This window comes from Mycotypha africana (assembly GCF_025528875.1).
Source record: "Mycotypha africana strain NRRL 2978 chromosome Unknown BDF20scaffold_3, whole genome shotgun sequence".
In the NCBI taxonomy this organism is placed as follows: Eukaryota; Fungi; Mucoromycota; class Mucoromycetes; order Mucorales; family Mycotyphaceae; genus Mycotypha; species Mycotypha africana.
The window spans coordinates 2,119,644-2,137,043 of record NW_026515727.1 but is presented as its reverse complement, the minus strand read 5'-3'; the positions used below and the strand labels follow the sequence as shown (position 1 = coordinate 2,137,043).

At 39.8% G+C, this 17,400-nt stretch overlaps 4 protein-coding genes across 4 annotated transcripts; 3 read left to right on the top strand and 1 right to left on the bottom strand.

Moving 5' to 3' along the window:
• Window positions 1-256: 256 nt before the first annotated feature.
• BDF20DRAFT_935866 (uncharacterized protein) lies at window positions 257-2,477 on the top strand (the record flags this gene model as incomplete). The annotated part of the gene is made up of 3 exons (XM_053084762.1): window positions 257-689; window positions 782-895; window positions 972-2,477. 3 exons carry the CDS (start codon window positions 257-259, stop codon window positions 2,459-2,461), a joined length of 2,037 nt encoding a protein of 678 aa, XP_052938494.1. The 3' UTR covers window positions 2,462-2,477.
• Window positions 2,478-3,141: 664 nt separating this feature from the next.
• On the top strand, window positions 3,142-8,644 carry BDF20DRAFT_911764 (ER-golgi trafficking TRAPP I complex 85 kDa subunit-domain-containing protein; the record flags this gene model as incomplete). The annotated part of the gene is made up of 7 exons (XM_053083873.1): window positions 3,142-3,616; window positions 3,700-3,964; window positions 4,101-6,430; window positions 6,506-6,759; window positions 6,853-7,228; window positions 7,316-8,076; window positions 8,156-8,644. 7 exons carry the CDS (start codon window positions 3,142-3,144, stop codon window positions 8,642-8,644), a joined length of 4,950 nt encoding a protein of 1,649 aa, XP_052938493.1.
• A 666-nt stretch (window positions 8,645-9,310) lies between these two features.
• Window positions 9,311-10,314, bottom strand: BDF20DRAFT_861232 (RlpA-like double-psi beta-barrel-protein domain-containing protein-containing protein). The gene has a single exon (XM_053080568.1). The coding sequence runs from the start codon at window positions 10,024-10,026 to the stop codon at window positions 9,616-9,618; it is 411 nt and encodes a 136-aa protein (XP_052938492.1). The 5' UTR covers window positions 10,027-10,314; the 3' UTR covers window positions 9,311-9,615.
• A 4,823-nt stretch (window positions 10,315-15,137) lies between these two features.
• BDF20DRAFT_861229 (uncharacterized protein) lies at window positions 15,138-15,584 on the top strand. The gene has a single exon (XM_053080567.1). The coding sequence runs from the start codon at window positions 15,242-15,244 to the stop codon at window positions 15,485-15,487; it is 246 nt and encodes an 81-aa protein (XP_052938491.1). The 5' UTR covers window positions 15,138-15,241; the 3' UTR covers window positions 15,488-15,584.
• The last annotated feature ends 1,816 nt before the right edge of the window (window positions 15,585-17,400 follow it).

Below are 17,400 nucleotides of genomic sequence, written 5' to 3'. Positions count from 1 at the left end.
AAAAAAAAAAAAAACACTCTTTTTTTCTTTTTATTTTTTTCCTCTTTTTCTTTTTTTATTTCTTTTCTGACAATCATACATAAAATACATCTATTCCCCCCGCCCACCCCCCTTCCCCTATTCTATTTTACTATTAGATACACTTACATACAACACTATTTTTAATTATTTATTCATCTTTATACACAGACTCACACTCACACTCACACTCACACTCACAGTCATATACAATTGTCTTTTTATTTTTAAAGAAATCATGAGAGAACCTAATTTATGCTTCCCTTCTCAAAGCAGAGCAGCTGTATGTATTACATCTGCTTTGTATGATAGAAGAGCTTTAGATTGTACAGCCACCTTACCATTAGTCAACTCCTTGACCCATCTCGCTTATCTCACTTCCACTTCGCCAAGAATCAGAGAAATTCTTTGTGTAGATGGCGGTATAGAAAGACTGGTTCGCATCTTGACTCAATCGCAGCAACGGCAACATCAACAACAAGCACTGAATAAACTCACCATTTGGAAATGGACGCTTGCTTTTCAAAGTGTTGTTAACGTTGGTGTCAGGGGTTCCGAACAGATTAGAACAAAAGTCGTAGAAGCGGGTATTATCCCTTTCATCATTAACAACCTGTCTCAGTATTTAAAAACACACGAAATAACATCATCCAACAAGAAAAATACCACAAGTAAAAAAATTATAAGAATTTTTTAAGACCTTTTAGAAAAAAAGAAATTATCTCATTATTAACACCCAAAAAATTGATTGGTGTTATTCTAGAAAATAAGAATGACAATACCATTATGAATCATACAAATACCAACAATGATAATACCACCACCACTACCACCAATACTACTACAACTGCTGCAGTGCAAGATAAAAGTTTGATAGGTAAAATAATTCATCCGTTTCCCAATATCTTGTTCATTTTTTTGTATCACCTTGGCTCATCTGGAATTTCTCATAGATACAAATTCTTCCTTCTCCTCGACTACCACTGCCACTGCTATTAATACCACTCCTACCACCGCCGCCACCCATCATAATAACACTACAGCAACTACCATTACCAGTAACCCATTACCATCATCAGCATCCTCTTCTGTTTCTAATGCAGCACATCATACATCTACCACTAAACCCTCATTCAAACAGCGTCGTCGTTCTACCTTTCCTTATGTAAAAATAGATCCACAACAACGACGTCATCGCCGTGTTCATAAGCAACAACAACAACAACAACAACAGGTTGACAACATTCTAAATAACAACACTTTATTTCAAAGAGAAGAAGATATCCTTTTATGCTTGCAATTATTAGCTTATCTCTCAAAATATCCTCATATCCGTGATCTATTTCACACAGCCTATGAAAAGAACGTTTTTAGCGTAGTAGAAAAATTTTGTTGTTCCCACCGATTCCACAACCATCCTCATACCCATAGCAATAGTAACAATAATAGCTCTACCAACGGCCCTATTCAGTATTGGGCTGGTGTCATCATGAGGAACGCTTGTCGTAGGGATGATTCGAAAGGTGGTTTGCGTCGTTGTGCTAATTTATCGTGTGGTAAATGGGAAACGCAACCCAGAGAATTCGCAAAATGCAGACGCTGTAGAAAAGCAAAATATTGCTCAAAGCCTTGTCAATCCAAAGCTTGGGCCGATGGTCATCGATGGTGGTGTGTTGAAAGACAATCCACTACCACTACCACTACCACTACCACTACCCCTACCACTACGGCTGCGACTACCACAACTACTACCACCCATTCATCCATGGCCGTTGCTGCTGCTGCGGCTGCGGCTGCGGCTGCTACTGCTGCAAGAACTACGAATGAAATAAATCATACGCCAGTAAATCACGCCACTCCTACTACGACGATAACGCCGACGCCGACGACGACGATGACGACTGCGACGGATGCTGCTGTTCACCCTCCTGCAACTTCTGTTACGATTCCTTCTACAACAGCTGTGCCTGCAACCCATGCTACGACAGCGGCCATTGTCGCTACCCATATGAATCATGCTGCTGCATCAGTAGGAATGAATCATAACAACAACAACAACAACAACAACAACAATCGTCAAGGTGTAAACAATCATGGCAATATGGATGCGTTGATCATGCCGAGAAATTCGGGATTCAGTTATATTACTAGGGTACCTGATCAATTAGTATCCCATCCATTACATCAATCGCAAGAGCACGATGGCCGGCATACAACCGTTCATGGTAATAGCAGTAATCGTGCTTCATCAGCCTCTTCATCTTCCTCCTCCTCCTCTTCTTCTCCTTCTAATGCGGCCGCCGCCGCTGCTGCTGCTGCTGCTGCTGCCGCTGCTTTTGCCGCGGCGACTGCTACAAGTGCTAATACAACAGATGATCCCAATGCCACTTCCACCACCACTACAACAGCAATTATGGATATGGGTGTACATATGGAATTATAAGCCCTCCCTCGTTCTTCTTTCTTTTGGAATATTTTATGACATGATTGATCTTTTTTTTTTTTTTTTTTTTTCTTTTCTTTTCTTACAAACACATTCTTTTTCAACACTATATACATATATATATATATATGATATAAGTAAAAGTATATCTTTTTTTATCCAGTTTCTCGACATGACATACATTATATTATACATACACCCCTTTTTACAATCATTTTCCAATCTTGGCTATGTTTTTTGTAGTTTTGCTAAAAATGAACATAATAAAAAAAGAAATTTTTTAATACAAGTTCAAATATCGTGATGGATCCTTATGCATACAGGAGTGGCTGCTTTTTTCGAGTTGTGTGAGGAGGGGTTGGAGGCAAAAAAGACCCGAGTTCGTCGAATAGGCCATTCTTTTGTTGTTTCTGAAAAAAGAAGCCAATGGACGGGGTGGATGGTAACTGTTCAACGGCTGCGTACAACTATCTATCCAGCAAGCAGATAGACTATAAAGAAATAAAATAAAAAAGTCGCCCATTCAATTTTATTAAAATACAGACGCTATCGTATTCTGGCATGAAGGCCAAACAAACCAAAAAGATCTGTTGTCTGGTCCTCATTTCTTTCTCCATTTCCACCCCCCATCTTGACAGTTTTCAATTGCGTATACCATTCATCCTATCCCTTAATAATACATGGAGAAACCATTACCTTTGAAGCCTCCTCCAGCATCAACAATGTATTCCCTTGACTTTATTGCTCAAACATTATCTCCTGTCATAGCAGTTACTGCTAGTGACGATGCCGAAGCATTATGCCGATTGAATCATATACCTTCAGTGACTGACTTACTCAAGCCTTTTGGTGCGCCTGTAGAAGGGCGAGGTACTTTCTTTTATACACTTTTACCCTTGCCAGAGGACAATTTATTGACGCTTCTCTTATTTCTCTATACGCTTATGAAAGTAACGCCACGCGATTGGCAAGGTGTACCTATCCCTATCGATCAGTTTATGCTTCGATTGAAACCTATTCACCGACTTGACGAACCCAATCATCAGAGTGTAATGAAAATGATGGAAGATAAAATGAAACGATATCCTAATGTTCAACCACAAGAAAACTCCATGATTAGAACCAAACAAGATGTGACAGACGACTACTTGAACAGTAAGTTGCCTATTTCTAGAACACTTTTATTGAAAGAGGGATGTGGATGAATAAGAAAAATAAATAAATAAACAAATGAATAGCACCTCTTGATCAGTTCATGCCTTGGTATATCGACTTTAAGAAAACCCTTTTATCATTACGAGGCATTACGGAATATGAGACCTTTGATCATCCTGTCGCCACCATGGTGGTCATTTCCTCGGCTAATCCCGACCCTCTCCAGACGATCATGCAACTATACAATCCAAACATACCTTCTTTTACTGTTGACCGACCTTACATCCATCCTAATGTGTTGCGATATTATGTTGTGCTTCATGATCCAACTACAACCTCAGATGAACAGTAAGAACAGCGGCTGGTTTGCCCTTTCCAATTCTTTTTATTGAGAGAAAAAGAAACACACATAGAGACAACCTATTGATCCCTTTACTGTGTAATTTTTTTTTTTTTTTTTTTTTTTTCCTACACATCATCCTAGAGCCAACGATTTATTTGAAAAGTTGAAAAAAACAGTAGGATTACATTGCTATCTACTCCGCATCAATTCTAAACCAAGAAGGCAGGGTGAAGAAGAAGAAGAAGAAGAATATCTAGCCGAAGAAGCGATTCGAGCGATTTGGCACGACACAATCACAGACACTTACAGGTTAGAGTCTGACCTGCAATCATTTACTGAAGATAACAACTCAACAGACACTTCTTCCCTATCGTCTTTGTCCTTGAGCAACATGAATACGAGTTCAGTCATGCCTACCGTCCAACACCCACCACCACCACCACCACCGGATAGAATCTCTTCCCCTATCAGTATCACTTCACCCACTTCCATGTCACCTTCTTCTTCCCCCAGTCACTCACGCGCGAATTCTATTCTCTCGTCCAACAGTCAACAAACACTTCCCACGTCCACCACCATTATACAAGGCACATCCATCCAGTCAGTACCTGTCGATATGGAAGTGGACACTCAGCGAAATGAAAATAACCCCACTGAGTCTGTCCCACAAGAAGACGCCTCTCAGGACAGACAACCCTCCTCTATCCAATACGGCTGCTTGATGACGTTCGATGACATTCAAAACCTCAAATCCATGATGCGCGCCTTTGTCACGCAGAGCCTGCTTCCGTTTATGGAACGCAATATCCAACATTGGAATGAACAAATCGCTGCACCACGCCGTGGACTGACCGGCCGCCTTTTTGGCGCCAGTCGACGTCTGTTTGGAGGCAACAGTCGATCGTTTTCCTCTCACCCTCCACCTTCTGTACAATTTCTCCCCGTCAACCATCAAAATAACTCCAACGTGCCTCACGGCGTGCACCAGCTCATGGTCTACCCTCACAACACCCCAGAGGCTCAACTTCGTAAATTAGCCGATTACGCCTTCATGTTGCGTGATTATAAATTCGCTTATACCATTTATGACACCGTGCGCAGGGATTTTGCCACAGAGAAAGCGTATGCTTACCACGCCGGAACCTTGGAAATGATGGCCTTTTGCCAGCTCTTTCTGACCGCCACCCGTCAGGACGGCCTCAGCAGCAGTCTGAACAGCCACCCTGGTACAAACACGGGTACACATCCATATAGCAGCAACAGCGACAACAACAACAACAGCAGCAGCAGCAACAACAACCTGAGTAAGAGCACAGTGGATATAGCTTCGATCGATCGTCACATGGAACTTGCGATTCAACAGTACCTGACACGATGCCGATTACCGTACTACGCTACACGTACCACCATTATGTATTACGAGTTGCTGAAAGCCTGTGGTTTCTGGAAAGAGATTCCCACTGCTCTGGTGCGCATGACGGGAGAGGATTGGGACGTACGATCAGGATTATTTTTGGAGCTGGCTGCCCATGCCTTCTTGAAGAGAAAAAGGAAAAGCAGTAGGCTGTTGCCCTCCGCCAATGCCACTCAGAGCAGGCACAGAGGCTTGCGAAATTATCAAAACAGTAGTGGCCAACCCAACGAAGGAAGAGGAGGCGCTATGGTGCGTAAATACGCTTTTCACTTGGTCATGGCAGGCCATCGTTATGGGAAAGCTTTGCAACGTGTTCATGCCTATCGATGTTACCAACTGGCTTCTTTTGTTTTTCCAGCAGCAGCAGCAGCAGGAGCAGCAAGGAGTGCTGCTGCTAACAACGCGGATGCCTTATCAAAAGACAGCCGAGAGGACGATGAGTATAAATATCAACACAGCTTGAAGAATAAAGGATGGTCAGTCGCACAATCCCATATACAATTTGCACTCGGTCGACAAGCTTTCCATTTAGGAAAGTTGGAAGAAGCCGTACATCATTTTGCTCACGTCTTATCGGACAATAACAACAGCAGGATGTATCAGCATCAAAAGACGGCGAACAACACTGAACAACAACAACAACAACAACAACAACAATCACAGAGTGTACAACAACAAATGGCGCATATTCGTGAGTTTTTGTACATTTATAAACAATATGCTGCTTCGCAAGGTGTTGTGGAAGACCCTTCCAAAGTATGCTTGTTGTCCGCCGATGTGTTGCAGCTGCCCGTGATAGACGTTCAAAAAGGCATTAAAGTCACTTTGTCCAATAAACAACAACAGCAACAAGAAGTTGCAGCAGCAGCAGCAGCAGACACTGCAGGCACACCTATGGATCACCACGCAACAAATTTATCGGATGATCAAGATTTATGGGCCCAAATGGAATTGGCCTTGTTGGAAAACAGTATTGCCAATGGATTCATTTCTAGTTCAAAAAAGCGTATGGCTGTACAACAACAAGATGATCAACGCATCGTTTGCGCAGTTGGAGGTATGAAATGGGAAAAAGAAAAAAAAAAAAAAAATGGCAGAGGTCGACCTAATCCTTTCATCGAATGAACCATAGAACCTACCATCGTTCATATACAATTGTACAACCCTTTACTTGTGGCTCTTCAATTATCTGATCTGATACTTGGCTGTCAGTATAAGAAGCCTGATGCCACGAACAATGAAAATGGAGATAGAGAAGAAAAAATAGATCATACTATCATGCCTGAAGGCAAACCAAAGGAAAACGATGCCGATATGCTTGAATATGAAAACTACGATTTACAAACAATACAGTCATTGACGTTGGAGCCGCTGGAAAAGGCAACAGTGAGTATTCTTATTTGACTTGAATTTTAATTGACTCTCGTCGAGAACCATCTCTCATCCTCTTCTCCTATTCTCCTGTTCTCTTGACTGTAGATCAGTTTGACTATCATTCCTCGTCATGAGGGTAGTGTTCAGATTCAAGGGTTACATTACACTCTCAACGAGCTTGTTCACACGTTCAAGTACTTCCATAAGAGAGGCAAACGACTGAACCGCACAAAAGAAGAAAGAATGTCAGTGGTCTATTCACAAGATCGTTCGATGGATATCTTGGTCACTTCGCCCATGCCTCTGCTTGAACTCACTTGTCATCAGGTACCGGGGGCTATTTTGTCTGGTGAAGTCATTCAAACAGTATTAGAAGTATATAATAAAGGAAATAAAGGATTGACAGCGCTTAGAGTCAAAACAAGTCATCCTAGCTTCATCTGCATTGGAAATTTAGAAGACATGGACAAAGATATTTATGGTAAAGAAGATTGCTCTAAAAGAAAAAAAGGAAGCTCTTGCGTTTGTTTACCCAAAGATTTTTCTTCCTTCCCCCTATCTCATCTAGCCGATCGTACGGCTACAGGTAGTACATCTACTAGTTTAACGGTCGAGAATCAACTGTTTGATCCTAGCGTCATCACTATTCCTTTACCAGCGAACAAGGCTGGAAATGGACATGGCGTTGTCATGCCAGGGGAAACTACCTTGATCCCTCTTTGGATACGCGGTGATCGTATTGGTAAGCATAGCATCAAACTACTCTTTTCTTACCAACCGGACGATCATGAAGACAACAACAAGAAGAATATGATTGCCCATCGTACACTTCATTATACATTACCTCTTCAAGTCATTCCTTCTTTAAAAATTAATGCATTTACACGTCCCAGCAACACCTTTACTACTACTGTTCCCACATTATCCGCTGCCGACGATGACCAGAAAGAGAAAAAGGATGAGCGTGGGTATATTCTGGGCGTGGAGATTGAGAACTTGCAAACCCTGACCAACTTTGGATTAGTGCAGCTAACCGTCAACAGCCCTGTCTGGAGCATCTCGCCACTCAGTGTTGATTTGACGTCAAAGGAAGATGTCGAAGCGAAAACCACCATCCCAGCAAGACAAACAACTTATGCTTACTACAAGATCACCAAGAAAACATCACAAACGAAGGAGGATGAGATCTCGGAGAAGGTTGGTGATAGCAGCCCTGAAGCGTGGACGGCGAATGGCCTTCGCCTGTTTCATTCTGGTGAATTGCTCGACAGAAAATCAGTGATAGAGAAGCCAGCACCTATAGGCTTTCATGTTGACAATTTATCCTTTGTAAGTTACTTTTATTTTAAAAAACAGTACTACGCTCGTCTTTACTCGCTCTAATGACGAATTTATCCCCCTTGAATAGAGAGACGATGGTCAGATAGCGTTCGACTCGCCCACTCTCAAGTCATTTTCTTTGAATGCACGCATGCAATGGCGACAAAATAACCTTGAGAGTCAATACCCTTACGTCCCTCAAGACCTTTATCCACAGTTATTCAATCTCTACAATACAGGGGATATCGATTTTACGATGTATTGGGAGGCTTCACCGTCCGTCACTGCCCCTACCGCCAACCCTACAAGCACTGACCCTAATAGTACAGGTGGTGATGACGCTTCAGCTGCCACCCATAAGCGACGTGGACACCATTACATTATTGGGATTAATCTCACCGATCCTGAGCCAGCGGAGAGTAATTTATCAACATTGGCAACGGCTGTAAATACAACGAACAATGACATTAATAATAACATAGCAGACACTATTTTGAATCGGTCTCTGTTTGATATGTCGGCTAGAGAAAGATCGCTATTATTGCAAACACTCATGCAGGAAGCCACCAAAGCATAATGTTCGTTATTCTCATAATAGAGAAGGAATAAAAAAAGAAAAAAAAAATTGGCATATTCTAATTTAGTGTAGATGTTGACCCACCCTTGTAAATGAGAAAGAACTCAATTATTAATCGTCAATTTGAAAGGAGAGTTATATTTCAGCTAGCGGCTCTCGACCGACATTGACATCAAACATTATCATGAAAGCGATGCTCTCTGTGGTAAAAACACCTTGAACAGATTTTGTAGCCGCAATGGTATCCTTACAAAATGTGTTGATGGGTCATCTTTTGAGTTTTTGCTTTGTAACTAATAGACACAGCAGTTAGAATATAAAGAGATAGGCCATGGGGGTGGGGAGCTTTATGTAGGAAAGACTGTTGTTGCGGTACTAACCCCGCGCGCTTTACATCATAGACTGTTAGAGTGGAAGAAAGGTAGGACAATGTCTGGGAAAGATGATACTTTTATTGTTACATAAACGTGATACAGATAATGTTGCACTAAAGCATTGACTACTCAGTTGCAAATGTTTATTTTGGTACTCGATCTTGTGGAACCGGATGGGATGATCCGCTTCCGACGTTGCACCAGCAGAACGCTCAGTCAATGATTGTAGTGTTGGATGACTTAACAACAGCATTCTCTTGTTTTGTTCAAAGTGACCCGAACGTACAAACACAAAAAACCAAAGAAAAAAAAAAAACTTGAGACATTGTTGACAATAATTGAAATTACAACACCTAGTCAATGCATGAGTATTTTGAGTGAAAAATTATTTTATTTGTGAATGATAGATGAGGTTCAGCGGAACTGCAAATTGTATTTAATAAGTTAATGGTAGTATCATGAACTTTGATGTCTACCTCGAGCATTATAGATGAGAATGACAACCTGTGTCAGTAATTTGAATCGTTGTGTTCGTCATCACAGATGACTGAAAGCAAAAAAAGAATGAGATCAACTCATCATGACGAATGGTTCTACTTAGATAAGTTCCCATTCAATATCACCTTCACCAATGTCCATGTCGCCAACGACTTCCTTGAAGAGGACAGGAGTCAAGTCGAGATCACCCTTGTCACATTCAGGGCAGACATCCAAAATAGTGGCTGTGACGGAACCATGCTTACCATGGATCTTGATTTCCTTACCACACCATTCAGATTCTTCATCTTCATCACCGTATTGCTTAGCGTTAAGAGCAACGATACGAGAGTGATTATCGATGTGCTTACCACCACAAGCGGCATGGCTACCACCTTCATGCTTGGGCTTGAACCAAGTAGCAGTGCCCTTGTAAGACTTGTGTCTCTTTTCAGTAGCAGGGGCAGCGGCGACGAAAGCAGCGAGAACAGCGATGGTGGCAAAGAGAGTAGCGAGGAATTGAGCTTGCATGTTGAATATGATTTTGATAAGAACGACCTGCGTTTAGATGAATAGGCTTAGAATGTAGAGGTTGAGGTTTTGAAGACCAAAAAAAAGAGAGCTGTTGCATCCAAAGACGGTCCTTTTTATATTCATTTGAACAAATGGGTATTTTTATGACGATCCGCTTTTATTGACCGTGTTCCGCGCCTCTATAAATGTTGTAATCTTCTAAGAGAGGGACCCAGTTCCCCCCCTCTTGAAATGGTTCAAAAGTCAGTTAACATTCAACGACAGGTGTGATAAAATTTCAAGTCCCTTTTTTTTTGGCTTTTTTTTTTTTTTGTACGCGATCATCTTTTTTTTACTCTTTTTTTTTTGAAGTTTCAGATTCTATTTTAGTAGGCAATTTAATTTTTCCCAAAATGAGACCTTTATTTTTTTCTGCTTTTTTTTTACTTTTTTGCCCGTCAGAAAAAGGAAAGGTAAGAGTAAAAAGCTCAAATCTTACGATGGAGCATTTGAGCACCCTGGTTAGGCGTAGCTTTCAATGAATGTCTTACATGGGAAATAGTAGAATTTTATATTGCATCTACCTATACAAGATGTAACAGCGTCCTAATACATGATAATAGTTCTTTTAGTGACTTTTTATGGTCTTGTTAGTAGCAAAAGAGCTTCATTCTTGTTATTTGGCCAATGGCTATAGCTATTCTGCAGATATACATACGATGCCGCTCTATGCCAATAGCGTTCCGAGAGTTATCATGTATAAAAAAAGGAAATTTTGGGTTGTTCTATTTCTGTAAGCAATTAAGACAACGGACCTTATCTTCTGTAGGGAGGGAGGGGGTTGAGTGGGCGCGGAGGGTTACTAACCAGAACAAAGATATTTGTAGAAATTCATGTGGATTTATTCCACTGAAACTTCCCGCAACAATAAAAGCGACTGCTTGTATACAATTCTCTAATGTTTCCCTTCAAAGATCCTATCCTTATTCTTGAGCATTGCAGGTTCATAAGTATCAGTCTGCTTGTTCATAACTGTCTGAATGCCGTTGTAGAGATGTAATTTAGGAGGAGGCAGTCGACTCTTTGGATAAATCTCTTTTGATGTCAATCCTTTAGAGTCAAGTCTTTCTCAAATTCGGCTCAACAATACTTTAGCATACTCTTCGGATCTGGGGTTATCCTCCGTAGCGTGATTACATTGTATGCACATTTGAAAACACTAGTACTTTTTTAAGATGTCTGTTTCAGCTAATGTGATTTGTACCTAAGACAGTCGTTGATAGTATAACGGTGACCAAATCAGGAAGGTACACTGACCCCTGACATTCGTCCGGATGCCATGATATCTACTTTGATTCAATACGTATTTCAGCAAATGTCAAGCATGACGATTGCAATATGACAAAAATATACATAACAATTTCTTTACCATGAAAGAAGTTGCCCCTATTATTATGCTTCAGGCATAGCAGAAACGCCTTCACACGCTACTACATGCTACCGTTTTCAAGATTTGTCATTGATTTTTGTAGCCTCTTCATCCCCACCTGTCATTACGCCTGTCAGTAGACTATTCGGCGTAGTTGCATTTCCCTTCTACCACAAAATTAATGTCTTTATAATTGCCACTATGAACATGAAATTTTTGTAATGACCAAATCAAAAAATAGTATAGCTCTCAAGTATCCATAGACGTCAACAATTTAAAACTATGTGATAACTCTTCTTAAAATTGGAAACTGTCTCTTTCTGGAGGCTTTCCTCATTTTAACATACATTTAACAAAAGAACAGCATTTGCTTGATGTTCAGAAAGTAAAGAGGAAAATATACACATACGGCCGTAGCCAAGACGTGTGGTTTCTAGGTTTAAAGTATTATACTTTGCAATGCAGTACTCTTCAAGCTCCTTTCTCTGCTTCAAACTGCCAAAGCAATTCTGAACAAGATGAATATGGAGACCGGTTATGGTGGCTCTGAATGCTGGTCAACAAGTTGTCGTAGCTTCTTGAGCGATATTGCGGGAATCTTTGTTTCGTTTTTCGGGCATGATTATTGAAAATCTTGCACGGTATGTCAAAAGTCTGAAAATTCGCAAAAAGTTTTGAACGCGCTGATTGGGTGTAATATATAAAAGAAGACAGAAGACGCGCCACACAAATCAATTGCAGCTTCTACTGCTGTTTCTGTGTCAGAGTTTTATTTTTTTCTGCTTTTTAATGTCTTACAGATACCTGTCGGCATTTATGAGCAGATCTCTTTTTCTTTTTCTTTTTTTCTGCGAGGAAAGAGATATCACTGCAGTATTACTTTAAAACTATGGATTTTAGAAGGCGACGCGGACTTTCGTTTTTCTATTAGACGTGAAAACCTAGAATATTTGAGCCTTCTAAAACGTAGAACAATGCGTTCAACTGCCCAGGCACTCTGTCAATACGTGTTTTTTGTATTGAAAATGTAATTCTCAATAGGTGATGGTGTTAACATGGCTAAAGTCAAGTTTGAGTTGAAGGAAATGCGGAGCTTGAGTTATGTTTTAGTCTCTTCTATATACGGACGCAAACGATCGGCAGATGGAGAGTAAATAAAGGAAAGGGGCCTTGAATTGAAGGTCTAGAGCCTGAGAGTAGATTGTCAAATCCCTTCCACCAGCCATTACCATCTTAGAGAATGCTATTCATAGGTCATACTATACTAGCGACAATAGGCACTGATAACAGTAACGATGATGAACCAAAGTACCTGGGTCCTCATTTGGACTATATTGCCTCAACGGTTGCTTTTCAAACAGAAGTCCAAAACTGCGAGGGAGTGGGGTGAGAACAGTAGATAAAGGTTGTCGCGGGATAACAAACGCGTTCGAGATTAGAATCTGTGTTTTAATCTGATAAGAACATCCGTTTTTGCCGACTAGAAAAATGGAGGCAGGAAGGAAGTCTCAAGGTCCAACGATCTATTGAACATTTCATTACGTGACAGAACAGGTATGGTTACGCGGCAGACTGTTGATGAAGGCATATTTCTCATGAAGTTTCTCGCAGTGATAGGCTTTCAACTCATCTTAATCTTCCTTTCGCGGTATTTTTTGCGTTCGCAGCAACTAGCTAAGCCTTCTTTATAATGCAAGCTTTCTTTTTCTTTTTTTTTTTTTTTTTTTTTTTGTAGACTGTGTTTCAGTGACTGATTGAGTTCCTATTTTTCAGGTACAATTATGAAACCTAAACTACAACCATTTTTAACAGAGATTTGCGGAAAATTGTAAATAGGCACAAAGAACAGCCGTATGCCAATGCGGATTTATAGGTCTATGGTTGCTCACGCGTGTATGTGCAAGTATTTTGGTTTTGCATCTTACAGTCTCACGAATGTATTCATCCTATTTGAGAATAAACCAGGGATATCAAAGTGACTGCACCAAATGAGTGCCTACGCACACTCATTTAGCTTTTTTTAACGAGCTTTTGCTCTCTCATGTATAGAATTATAAATGTTGAGTATTGCTATTAGGGAAGACACAATGAGAGTAGTTTAATCTTCTTGTTGGATTTGCTTGAACAATTTTAGCCATGGGTAACACGTATTCCATTAAGTGGAATATCAACTACGGTCTTTTGGAGCATGTTTTGGAGTACATAAGCAACGGTGGCTCCTTTGTAATGCGGATAGGAGGATAAGAAACGAGATTACTTTCTCAGTCTAGAGATAGTGATCATGAAACATGAATGAAAGACAACAGCGCAATATTACATTATGTTAATGAATCTGTACTATTAAAAGCTTCTATTCAGAATTTACTTTCAGTACTATCCAATGTAAACAGTATGCGTAGAAGAAGGCTCTCTCTGCGCGTCATTGTTACAAATGTATGAGGTTTAAATGCATGAGGTTCAAACACACCATGTTACAGCGAAGCTTTCCTTACCTCTTCAGTCGAAAGAAAGAAAGCCATTTTGTTGTTTTGAAGAAATAGACCGTCTGCTACGAACGAACAAAAATATAGTATAAATGAGCATATGCACAATGCGGTCATGCTTCTATCCTTTCTTTCTCAACTCTATTCTCAGAACGATATTACACGGCATAAAGGTTGTAGCATAGAAAGTTTAATATCTTGCAAAATACAATCAAGCAAGAGAGGAAACTTTCTTTTTGTCTATAGGGCTTACGGAATGCTTTGTCTTGCAAAGATAAACACTATTTAGATCTACAATCTGGCCACTAAAATTGATTACGGTGTCATTTGGTAAAGAAATCTTCATGTATAATGCTATTATCGTCATCATTTTCCAACAGGCCAAACAATCGCGTGAGGGTTCTTCAAATTAAATGCATGATGGTTAGAAGAGAAATTAGTATGAGGAACCCATGTTTTACCTTTTGTCTATACTATAATAATCACCACTGTACTTTATTTTTATTTTTTTTTTCTTTGTCAAAGTTTGGGCTCGATTTCTTCTAACTTGAATATAAGCTCCCTCTTGCCTTCCAATTGTAAAGTTTTACAGCTTAATTTCCAGATTCTAACCCGTTTGAGTTGACGGGACAGCTGCGCTCCTAATATTTTCCATTGATTTCCAAGCCCATTTCGTGACGAGTGAAACCGTTCACTGTCCAGACATTCTGAGATGAAGTCGCTACCAGTTATTGTTGTGAATTTGAGTAACAGTTGTAGAGTAAATAAGAATTTTGCCTCAGCAAAGAAGCTAATTCTTTTGAAAGGAGTGCTGTTATAGCAGCAACATGGAGTTACAACCATATTGTTGTTATAGGTTGCGAAATTGGTTAGGACCCTGTTCAATGGCCCTTTCTACTTCGGTACATTTGACAAGAGGTTCCGCCAACCTTACTTGTTAGGTTGTTCAACAAAACGGCTGAAAAAGATTTCTCAACTAAAGTGGGCAGACATGAAAAGGCATCCTTTATCTTTTCTGACATAAGTCTTTTTTTTCAATCTAAACTGACAGAAAAGGCAATAAGCTGTTTTTGAATTGTGCATCCAGGAAAAGCTCCTGTTTAAACATAGCCTCTTCCCCTTCACTCTCAAGTGAAATGGAATACAATAACGACAAGAAGCTTTTCTTCAAAATGAGATCAAATTTGCCCCTCCAAGAAAAAGTGTGGAGTAAATTTAATCGCCGCTCACCCTAGCCTCGCTTGCAAATTTCTGTTTACTACTTCTCTTTGAGCCCTTTCTTTTGATAAAAAACAGACAAGATAATTTCTTAACATACAGTATGGTGCGACTCATCTGGAAGCTAACAGCAGGTATCGGCATTTCTGCTGCTATTATCTACAAAATGGATCAAAATATAACACAACAGCAATCTGAGATGAAGCATCGTCTTGAAGAAGCGAAATCAACACTTGAGAAAGCCGTTGTGGCAGATGAGCGCGCACAACAAGAAAAGACAAGAGAATATTATAGGAATACACAGAAATACATGTCAGATCGTTTAGTGCCCTCAGGTAGGATTGTTTGATAGGCTTGATATCTACCCATTGATGATGACTTGGTGGGGAGAGTTATTCACTTTTTTTCAAATAACCTAATTATAGTGAAAAACTCTTGGAATACCCAGATTTCAAATGCAGCTCGTTCTTTAGTCAACGTGGACATTGGTAGCAAAATTAAATATGCATGGAATGAATATGTGATGAAGGAGATTAACGGCAGAAAGTGATAACAGCAAGCAGGTTGATTGTTACCATTACCTGTCAACAACACTCGTAAGAAACCCCTCCCCCTCCCCTTAGAAAGATCATAGAGCTGTCGTGGAAATGGTTGACTTTATAAATACACATGTCATTGACTCCTATCTCCATGCTGGACAATCCGTATCTCTTTAGTTTTCACTGATAGTAAAAAAGTCAAAATCTGATATTGTCAGATGTTGTTGCACAAAGGTCGGAGACTCCATCTCATCATTCACTCTTTGCTATTCGTGCAGCATGTTTCTTTGAGAGGGGTGCAATCAATGAATTTTCAAGGATGACTGCGCGTGTGTTATAGTTAGAGAGAGAGAGAGAGAGAGTTGAGAATAATATGTGAGTGTGTGGATCTGTGTGGGTGTGTGAACATTACACGCGCTTTAATTAACTCTATCTAAGGTTGAGTGGGAGTGGCTTTTGGCCTATTTCACCTTATTCATCCACATCGTTTTTTGACGTTATTGTTGATCTGGGAATCCAAAGAAAAAAAAAACTCGACTATTTTAAGAAATCAATGTAATGCTATCCCAGTCCGGTTCTCTTCTCGATAGAAAGGGGATTCTGTTTTCTATCGCGTGTACAGGGATAATGATATAAGAATGAGCCGTATTTCTCTTATCTTACTTGTTGGAAAAAGGGTCTATTTTTCTCAAACGAACACGTGAGTCATACCCATTATCCCTCTTACCAACGATAACTTCCACTTGCTACATGAACTAATCATCGGAACACTTTCTTAGTAGAGGTCATTTGTCTTGTTTATTTCGTCAACCTGTCACATTTTTTTATTTTTTGTTCTATTGAAAGTTGTTTTTGCCCATTTCTATAGAAAATAACGTAATTGAGAATCACAACTGTGGTGGCAAACGATCCATAATCTAGACCCGCTGATCTATCTACTCATTTATTTATTATACTTCTACTGCGACACGTACATTACTATGTCCAATGATTTCAAATGGGAAAAAAATGTGAAATAAGGGGGCAAAAAATAAAATAAAATAAAAAAAGTGGGACCAATCAACGTAAAATGAAATGGCGAATCATAGTGTAGAGATAAACACTTCTTTAACAATTAAAATAAAACCGCTCAAAGAATTCCAATGAATTATCAGGGAGTCAGCTTATTTCATAAACAACACACAATATGATGTGGGCATAAGTCAAATCATTGGTCAGAAAATGCCTGCTGATAGAAAAAAAGGTGACATATAAGGGAATTGCATGAATTTAAAAATGTCTCCTGAATTCTCTTTTTGACAAAGTTGTGCTTCTATATAAATACCTAAGCGATTTTTTTATCTTTAGGACTTGCATCTCTTTCTTCTTTTTTTTTTTTCCCTGCTACTCCTGCCCCTTTCCTTACCGCAGCAGTAGAAAAATACAAATAATGTCCATGCACATGCTGAATACAAAAAACACAACTACTACTATGAACGAACAACAAGACTATTACAATAACGAAGAATTCTTGTATCATCTAGCTGAAATCTCAGTGGATAAATTAAGTCAGCAAAATCAGCCTTACAATAGTAGAAGAGGAGAACCTACGCTTCGACGGCAGCTTCTGGTGAGAAATCTGCTCTTATCCTCATCCAATCTTCTAATGACAAATCAAATCGTGCAAGAAGAACAGACATGGCTTGATGCATGCTTCAACGAACTAGCAAGTGAAGAAGAAGAT